The sequence below is a fragment of the Monopterus albus genome, unplaced genomic scaffold (genome assembly GCF_001952655.1).
Source record: "Monopterus albus unplaced genomic scaffold, M_albus_1.0 scaffold124.1, whole genome shotgun sequence".
Lineage (NCBI taxonomy): Eukaryota > Metazoa > Chordata > Actinopteri > Synbranchiformes > Synbranchidae > Monopterus > Monopterus albus.
In genome coordinates this window covers 888,785-899,106 of record NW_018128004.1, presented here as the reverse complement: position 1 = coordinate 899,106, position 10,322 = coordinate 888,785, and the positions used below count along the sequence as shown (strand labels likewise).

The following is a 10,322-nucleotide window of genomic DNA, read 5'->3' as shown; positions in this document are numbered from 1 at the left end:
GATGGTAATAATAGTAGTAACTGTGTAATACCATGAAACTGTGATATTTATTGAGACATTGCCCCAATGTGGATATTTGTTGTCAACAAACCTCTGCAGACAGTGCTTCCAAAACCACATCTCTCATAGATATGAGGGCAGCTGAATTTTAAAGCTGTGAGACTTTTTTTCCACAACAGACAAGAAAAAAAACAGGGTGGCCTGTTTAAAAAAAAAAAAAAGTCCAGCCAATATAGCACTCACATACTACTGGAATATGCCCTTTAGAACTGGATATTCTGCCCAGAGGTGCAAAGAGGTGTTGCTTTTATTTCACCTTTGATTCAAGTAGGCATGGAGGAGAGTCAAACAAGAACAAAAATAATTCTTTCGAACTTGGCAAGGCTAGAAAAACCCCAAGAAAGCAATGGTCAGAGGACCACTAAACCAAGCTTTTATTCATCATCACTAGATGGATCCCAATGTGTTCATCATCAACCGGTGAAGCAGAGGGACATTTTAAATGCAATCCTGTTCCTGCCTCCCCCACCATTTCTCCATCACTCACTCTCTAGTGATCTGACACAACACCCAGTAATGAACAGATGTCTGAGCTCCTGGGACCATGATAAAGATGGCTCGATGATAACCTGTTCTGGGCAGCAGGTAACCAGCTCTCCATTCTAATCTGCTCATTAACAAATAAGAATCACATTCTTGCTACCCACAGAAAGGAATATGCAGGGATAGATGCCTGACATACAAGATAGCAAAACTGAAGGGTCTCCTACATCTGCATACTTAAGATTTTTGCCTTTACCTTATCATAAATAAAAAAGATGCTTGCAACATTTAGCTCACCACTTTAGAGCCACATGCTGATGAAGGAAAAGTGATCTAGAAAAGACCCAAGAGTGGAACTGTGCCACACTGTCAGCAGTGGGATTTGCAGTGCAGTGGAAAGGCACAAGGGCAAACAAAGAACTTGACAAATTACACCAAGAAGCAGTTACCCGCACATGGAGACATCTATTCCCATTTTCTATATAAAAAAAAAAGATCAGTGGAACTTTGAGAAAAGGAAAAAGCAGCAATGAAAGATAAATATCTTTCATACTGGGTGACCCTGGACAGGAGACTCCACCTGCATTTGAGGGGGAAGAATGATATGAAATTTGCATAAGGGCATGTCTACACTCAAAGCCTTCAACTGGGATGGCCAGGGGAGAATTAAAATGGGTTTTCTCATGTTACAAGCAAGGCAGGTTGTTTAACACTGCAGAAAAGAGACTTGGTTATTTGTTATCCTTACATTCTTTCAGCGGTGATTAAGTGTCAGATGTTAAAAGACCCCTCAAGTTTTCTACCCTTCACTACTCATCTCTCTAGCTCACTCTTTCTCCCCTCATCTCCCTGGGGACAAGGGATTACTGGCACACTGGTACACAGAAATGGCACTTGTTCAAAATTAAAAGGCTTTCACAGGCCACTAATCTAATGAAGATGTAAGAGGGTTGTGAGGGGTGGTGAGCAAGTGTCATTTCAGCTGCAGAAATTAAAGGAAAAGAGCAGATTTTCATGTTTACCACCAACACTGCACTAAAGACTAAAAAGAGACTAAGGCATGAAAAGAACTTTTTTCTTATTCCCATGACAGGCTAAGACCAACATTTAAAAAAAATAAATAAATAAAATAAAAAAAGTTGGGGCAAAAAGAGAGTGGCAATTGAGTTACAAGTGTGCAATCTCAGTATTATGTAACAATGATTCTGTTGTGTTTGCATCAACAGGGAGATGCCTTGCATCAAACCAAGCACTCCGTTTTCCTCACCATCCTGATGTCATGATCATCCACTGGCCCAACCCCAAGTGCTGCTTCATCTGCTGTAGGGCAGCAGCCATTCAAATACAGTAACCTCTCAAGCCGTTTTCACATAAGAACTCCAGACAGAACCAAGCCAGGGCATTGTTCAGAGCTGCTCTTTCCAACATGGCACACAACAGGAGATAGTCTGTGTCAGGCACTATCCATAGACTGAAAATACTCCATTTGGTTAACGCACTCAGGGTAGAGTAGGTGGGAGGTAGGACATAATGTGGTCATTGAGACTGTTTGTAATTTGGTCTTGCTGTTCCTTAAATTTGTCTCACAATTTTAGCACCAGCCATTAACAACAGAGCTCCCCGTTCGTTTTGTATCTCCAGTTAAATATCTCTGTTGGCATTTTCATTGTAAATGACCATTCTTCTTCACCATCAAGCACTTGTATTCTTCTGGTTTCATGCCAGTCACATGACAGTACGTCATCAACTTGCCTACTAGCTCAGTGTGAACACTTCAGACTATACGCTGCTGTTTTCTCACATGGGCTCACTCAAATTTCTTTAAGTCTGCTTAATGTCCAGGGGAGCTAACTCAGACATTTGCTTTTTCACATACAGCTTCTCCAGGTAATGTCTAGCTAATTTCAGGGTGACAGTCTCAGGGTATCCCTGTGCCTGCCTGTCAATCAAGCAGTGCAATCTATCATTTTTTATTGTACAACCAATAATGTACTGTATCTTGACAGAGTGATCTATGTTCAACTGCCTCTGTTACAAAAGCTGGGAGCCCTCTACATTTCTCTTTATCTTTTACAGTCATCACTCTTTCAGCTATATAACCTTGAGTGAAGCCAGCAAAAGATGCATTAGTAGGGGAGGTGGAGGTCATATTCATAGATTATTTTCTTGCCAGAGTAGTGACTCATAAATACAGAACAGCAGACCTCCCCCTCTCTTTAATCATCGAACTTTCCAAAACAACTACAAAGAAGTAGTAGAACCACCTCTGCGTCTGAGCACTTTGCCTGTTCACTCACTGAATCTCTACAAGCACCCTGGGTGTCATTCCAGAGCTGACCCTGTCCTTTGACCTTCATGTATTGAGGAAGCAGCATAAAGAGCTTAATAAAACAATTCTTTTTGCAAACTACACATCCAAATGTGTATGCCAAGGGGCCCTCACCTGCAAGTTCGTGGTGGATGAGATCGGCAAAGTTGGGGTTGTCCCCCCACCAGAAGAGCCAAAGTTCCCTCCGGCCTTGTCTCTGACTGCGCCGCCATACGCTTAGAACGTCAGCCTTCAGGCAGCGGCTGAAGCTGCATAGGATGGGGTCCTCCTCTGTCACTGGGAAGAGGATGGGTGCAGAGGTGGGACCCTGCCACACAAACCTCTTCCATTTGATCCCTGTCAAGTCAGCCTGCAAGACAAGGAAAGGGGAGAGAAAGAGAGTGTCAGTGTGCACTTCAGAAACCACTCAGCACTCTAGTCAGAGTAAACATGAGAAGCAGAGTAAAAGACTAGGTATTAGTCCTCTTTTATGGGTCAGTTAAACCAATAACTACTTGAACAATAACTACTTTGAAATCAGGAAAAAAAAAATTTGCAAGAAAAATGTAAAGATTGAAAGAACAAGAAAATTTGCACTTTTGTGTGTTCATACAAACAGGAAATTGCTCATAAAAACTGGGCCATTTGTTTGTTTCTGCAAAGTGCACACTTATGCTTCAGGTGCCTTCAATATCAGCATGAACAACATGTTCAAAACACAGATATAAATGCACACTATTACTGGTAAATGTGGTCTCATGACCTTAATCCTCAGTACTGGTGAGTGCTAGAGGGGTGCATCGCCTTTCTATAAACAAACACAATGTCTGGTTTTTATAGAGAGAACAAAACGCAGGGGGCAAAGCCTCATAGGCAGTAAATAATTGGGGGGGTTATTCTATGTTGAAGCAGGAGCATTACTTCCCCCACTAGCTAGCACTGCTGCTTATTACCCAAGCACCAACAGACTGACCCATGTCAACATAAACATGCGTACACAGAAACACACTAACCAACACAAGACAGATACACAATGCCTTAAGGCATAAAGCCCCATTTCTGTGGGCAATTTGACCCTTCATCCATCCTTTAGACATTTTAAGTAATCTGTGCAAACACTGACTGTTTGTTTTCATGTGTTTTAGTTTTGTTCCATTCAGGCTAAGCTGGCAAGCTGTCCCTCATGTATATCCAATCAGCTAATCCATTACTGGATATCTGAAGTGAAATGCAGAGATGCTGAGCCCAACAACTGAGGAGTGGAGGCTGTGGCAAAGCGCAGGTCTTCATCTGGCTGTGCAGCATACAGGCTAAAGTCTTATTAAGTACAAACTTTGCTTTCTTAAAAATTAGAAAGCCTGTGTTTAATTTATTCTTCACTACTAACATGAGAAAAAAAGTGTCTGGCAAGTCTACAAAAGTCCAAGGTAACATTGTAGTGTCGTCATAGCTTAAAATATCAGGATGCACGATCAAAACACCATAACCTCTGATGCACTACTTTGCTGAATCCAAAAGCCACTACACATGCTGAGGACAATTTCCACGGTGCAAAAAGCGAAGCTAGGGCTGTGTGTAACTACAGAGCTGCAGCAGTTAGGCTTCTCTTTCCTGCTGGAGTGAGACCTACCACATTACACCTGCTTCTTGCTCGGAAACATCTGTACACACAATGCAAAGGGGGGTGGGGGCAACGGTTAACTGTGAAACCAGATCATGAGCAGTACAGATAGGCAATTAGCAAGAAAATACCCCATCATCCTATTGACCATGGGCAGCTCGCAGTGGGATTGAGTGCTGCACTGCATAAAGGTTTGGTTCTGAAGTACCCTATAGATGTCATTATCCACCTCCCTCCTCATAGATATTGGTTTCACACTTTTAGACTATATGTTGCACACAGACAACCAGGCATCAGGCTGGTCACAGGGCACCAATACTTTGGTTTGAATTACACAAGTCATATTCAAATCATATTTCAGTAACTACCCTACCCCCAACCAAGTAACATTTAAGTGTGTTCTAACCATTTACACCATCAACTGATTAGTTGCTAAAACATTATCTGATGACAAATGGATGATCAATTAACTGCAAATTATTTAAGAACTAACAACAGAAAAACCTTTGCTGGTTACAGATAGAGTTGTGTGTGGTCATGGAAAGGTTAAATAGTTTAACAGTCAGCTTTGAAATAACTGACATCTAAAAATCACATGCAGCTTCTTATCACCTACAGTTACTGTAGTTCAACTGTACATGCAGGGCAAAGTGAAATAACTGACCATACCGTGGACACTGACACGCTAACCCAGTTCCTGTCTGAGATTTAGCTTCTGCAGCAGCAATCGCAGCTGAAACACTACTTAATGCTGCTGCTGCTGTGCTGTTGATGTATGAATGAAATGCAAGAGCCTGCAACAGCAGAAGGCTCGAGTCTTCATCTTACACATCTTACAGTTCCATTCACCACCTGTTTTGTTACTGTTTGTTACTAAAGGACGTTTGTATCTCTGCTGCAGCTTCTCTGCCAAGTTGACAACTGAATACACCATGTATCTCTCCTGTAGAATATATGCAACAAAAACAATTCTTCACTGCAGTAACGGTGGCGTCCAAGAAAAAAATACAACTAAGTGCCGTGTGTCCGAATTTTCATTGATGAAAGCAACACTAAGTGCCGTGTGTTAAATTAGTGTTGCTTTCGTCAATGAAAATTCTGACTAAATATCGTCGTCAACGAATCTTTATTGCATGACGAGAAGCAACGTAAATGCTGGTCATGTGACAATGACTATAATTAAATGTATAATGCAATATTGTTGACGAAAAACGAGACTAAATGTGCTTTACAAAATAAAAACTATGCTAAAATGTCTCATTTTCGTTGAACAAAACGAGACGAAATGAAATGTTATAACATTATTTTGTCTCATTTAGTCGCATTATTATTATTATGCAGCATTTCTGTTTCCTGTGTCTCGCTTTAGGGGCTGTATCAGGTCGCGCTGCGCAGACGCAGGCGATGTCACTTCCTTAAGCCCCACTCGCGGCATTATTTAGAAGACAACAAACAAAGTTAAGTCTGACACAGAGAAAGGGACCGATGGCTGGATGTATTCTTGAGTCTATAAGGTAACAATAATATAATAAGATAACCTTGTTTGAAATGGGTTTGCTAAAAGAAACTTTTGGTTTCCTCGATACTACTAGGTACTTATACTATATTGACTGGGTTAAATAGAATTGCATTACTAAAAAGAGACTAAAATACAATTTTCTTTGACTAAAACTAGACTAAATGTCACCAGTTTTCGTCGACTAAAACTAAATGAAAATAGTCAGATAATTTTGACTAAAATAAGACTAAAATGCTCAAACTTTTAGTTGATTGAAACTTGACTAGATTAAAAACCTATAAAACACTGACTGATCAATACCTGGCAACTGCTAGAACCAAGATTCTCCAGATGTACTTGGATTATATTGGAGAAAACAGTGCTGCGTGAGTTTGTTACAATGTAACAACATCATGTTACATGTTGACATTCTGAGTTGCCATTTCTCTGTGGTACTGCTTTGACATTAGAGAGCATGGGGCTGATAAGTTATGGCCTAACACTTCCAGTGAGCTGCTGAGTTAAATTAGCTCTTTTTATAACTGGTAAGCTTAGTTGGGAGAATTAGACAAAAACATCTGAAGTGACATCCAATAAAACCAGCCTGTACCCGCAAGACTTCAAGCACAATTTGTTTTGTTTACACAGGAAGTGAGCCAAGTATTTGCACTGCTGATTCATGTAAACAATGGTGAAGACTCAAAATCTGTTTGTGAAATTTATGATTCCACAAACAATATAATATTCAATTTAATATCATTGTTGAAATATAAAAAGTGTATTGTTGTATTGGCAAGCTATCAGCTGCACAAAGAGATGATCTGATAAAGGTTTGTTGAGCAATGCTAGGAGGCAAAACTCTGGGTCTGAAACACAAAAACAAAGAGTGATATCAAGTATTTTAGGAAAGATTATCCTTATGGGTAATTAGCAAAATAGTGCATCTTTTATAACATCATCAGAACAGAAATTATATTTATTAATATTTAATGGAAAGATGTATACCTGATTTAAAAGGCTTTTAAAGGGACTACTTCTTAACCATGCAATTTCTCTAGTTGCACAGTTGTGCACCAGGTTATTTTACTTAGAAGTTAAACTGGCACTTAACCGCATATGCAATAGCACTAAAAACCAAAAGTTAAAAAGTAAAATAAAGGATAATCACCGTTATTGGCCAAGTATGTTACACACAAGGAATTTGTTTCCGGTACAGAACCGAAATGTAGAAACCTTACTTATTTTCCTCAGAATTTGGACAAAATACATGTGACTGTGTGCAAACTGTGTCCCGAGTCTTTTACCTGCTAATGACAAAAACATTTCCATCTGTTCTTAAATACTTCTGAGCTTGAAGAGACTGAGGTCAACAGTCCCTCTGTCAGAGACTAGACACAGTACCCCACTCCTCATCAACAATATCCACAAGGCAGACTGCTCTAACAAGGAGAAATGTGCTTTCTGCAGTTGTTCTCTCTCTTTGTGTGCAAAAACAGAGCGTGCCAAAAATATCTACATTTCCTTCCAACTTGTGTTACACATGCAATTTGGGTGCATAGTCAATGTTAAGGCATGTGAGCAACTGCTTATAAAGTGTCCTGGCAGGGTGAGAGAAGTTTTATATTTCATAGGCCAAAGCCAAAAATTACACTTCTGCAGTAGGAGGGAAGCTAAGGCCTGTTCATCCTGGGTTTCAAAGGTGTGAAGAAAAAAAAAACACAGCCCTCTCCATTCATATCAATGGGAGACTGCCTTCACTGCAACCAGCATCAGCACCGCAGGGGGCTCCATCAAAACGACCAAACAGTGACATCATCCGGCAAAGGTGCTGCGTTGACTAATCACGTATGGGGGACAATTGGGATGTGTACGTCCATGGGACAAAGACTTTTGTTTACCTTGTTAGCATGAGCATATACTGGTATTCAAAGTCAAATTTAGGCCATAATTGATGCACCATAACGACACACCATGCATTTTCATTCGCACTAGATGTTAAACTGTGTTTTTAATCTATCAATGCCCACACACTAGTTGTAGAATTGGTCCTAAGGTAGAGTAGGCTACATTACCACTATAAGGCAACCAAAACAACGGAAACTCACAGGCTGGAAACATGAATGAAGCCACTCATGTTGTCTCATCACAACGTGGCCATATCACTCCTACACCACTCCCTCTGCACATCCTCACCCTCCAACCGATGCTGCCTCGTATGTTAAAGCACAGGGGAGGGAGATACATTTTTACTGGATCAGTCTGAACGCCTGCTAAGGCCAAAGCCACTGGACATGGGCGGGATGTTTTCTTGAAGTGACACATACTTGGGGCGCTACAACCCCTGATTCTGCCAGCAGATCACATTCCCTCTGGCCAATTACAGTTCCAGGTCTCAGTAGGGAACACTGTGTGCAAACAGCCACCATGCTGCCTTTCAAGATATGAGACAAGCAACAGGTGAAGCTGCTCAAACCATGTCACAGATACACCTCCAAATCTCTGTTTCTTTTCCTGCCCGTTAGCTCTCTTCCTCAGTGAACCCTGACATGGCACAAACATGAAACTAACAAGTGTGCGTTTGCATTTTTGGTTAAAGAGAATGCAAATTCAGTCAGTTTCACTTGCGCTAGTTCATACACAGCTTTTGTTATTTTACTGAATGCCACACTCGGTGCTATCACAAAATGTACGATTTCTGTCAAGTGCTTTTAATAAATGTTACAATGCACTCCAGCACTGAAACATATAGCCATTTAAACTACAAATTTCATACTAAGCCATGGACATAAATGCATAATATTACATATAATTCTAACATGCACTCTGAGTTAGCAAACAAGCCAGCTTTAAAATGCCACAAATGAATAAAAAAAAACAAGTAGGCAGCAAGCAGCATCATACACTGGAGAAGACTGTCCACTGAAAAACTAACGGAGGGAAAAGTACCACAATGTGTTCACATTCTTTCACCATAAAACCACAAAGTAGAGTCTGTTCAGTGAGTGAGTCATAACAGCAGTGGTGTTATGCTTAGTCTCACTGTGCAGGAAAATGTCAGCCAGACAGGCACAGCACCACAACTACCAGCCTCTACCTCCCCTGTTCACTGTAGCCAACGCTGCCTTCAAGTGCTGTTGTAAACATTGTAATTATGAGTTCAGCACACACATATTGAACTGACAGAGTAGTATCGAGAGAGTGGGGATTTTCTGCAATGAAATGTTATGTTTAAGGGGTGGACAGCTTGGAGGCTCCGTCACCTTGAGGTAAAAGCAGTGTAGTAGTTCACTGTATTCTTGTTGCACTAGACTCTATGTCAGTATCACTGCTGATGCATTTCTACTGTCACAACTTTTTTTTTTTTACATAGATGTATTAACAAATCAATCTACACTCTATGGTCTACTTCTGCAACTGCACCACAAACTGGTTGTGTCATTTAATCTATAACAAAAATCTATGTTTTCTAAGGGTTAGCACTTGACAAATCACCAACAGTGGAAGCAATATGTTAAAATGAGCACAGACAAACAGCACTAACAAACCCCAGCTAACCTACAAGTGAAACTGTAGTTAAGACTGCTGACAAGCCAATTAACTGCAACAACAAACACATTCAGACCATGTTCTTGATTGTCTGGGCACTACATGTGCTGTAGTGGCAAAGACTGTGGAGTACACAGTGGACGCTCACTGTATTATTTACCTCACAAGGGATTTAAAGAACACATGTGAACTCCAAGTGGGTAGGAGCTCAGTCATAACTATTTGGGGTGATGTCAACTTGCCATAACTGACAACATGATATGATGAAAAAGATATTCAAAGCCAGACAAACAGGGAAGCACATTATAGGCTTCCCATCTATTTTTAGGGCAGCTTATAGTAATAAAAGTGAAGTGGAGATACTTAGCTACCTGGATATTTGTAATGCTCACAAAGGCATGTCAGATTATATAATCAGCCTGAGGCCCGTACCCTAGTTGGTGTGAATATTACAAAATTAAGTCCAGGAGATTAAGCCACTGACAAACAAGATGCTGACAAATTACAAAATCAACCAACATTTGCAAACCAATACTGACACCATAAACATTGTTGCTATAACGCTCGCTGTGAAAAAGAGCTAACTATTCAAAACAGAAGGGGTTGCTTGTGCAAGTATTGACATTCGTACCTCCAGGAGTTGTCAGTGTTAAACAAAACAACAACACTTCACAGCAAATGCATGGCGATTCCCCGGTCTCTGTCATATCACCTAAGGCTGCTAACTGGAGTGAATCTGACGGATCAGAACTTGATGAAAACATAGTAGAAAGGTAACGAGAAAAAGATGTCAAGTTAATAATAAA

The 10,322-nt window shown here is 40.5% G+C and overlaps 1 protein-coding gene across 1 annotated transcript in view; it reads right to left on the bottom strand.

Annotated features, from left to right (window-relative positions):
- med13a (mediator complex subunit 13a) overlaps positions 1-10,322 on the bottom strand; it is a 96,508-nt gene that overhangs the window by 85,016 nt on the left and 1,170 nt on the right. The window contains exon 2 of the mRNA XM_020612404.1: positions 2,987-3,221. Within this exon, the coding sequence (XP_020468060.1) occupies positions 2,987-3,221 (235 nt within the window). The remainder of the gene's footprint in view (positions 1-2,986; positions 3,222-10,322) is intronic.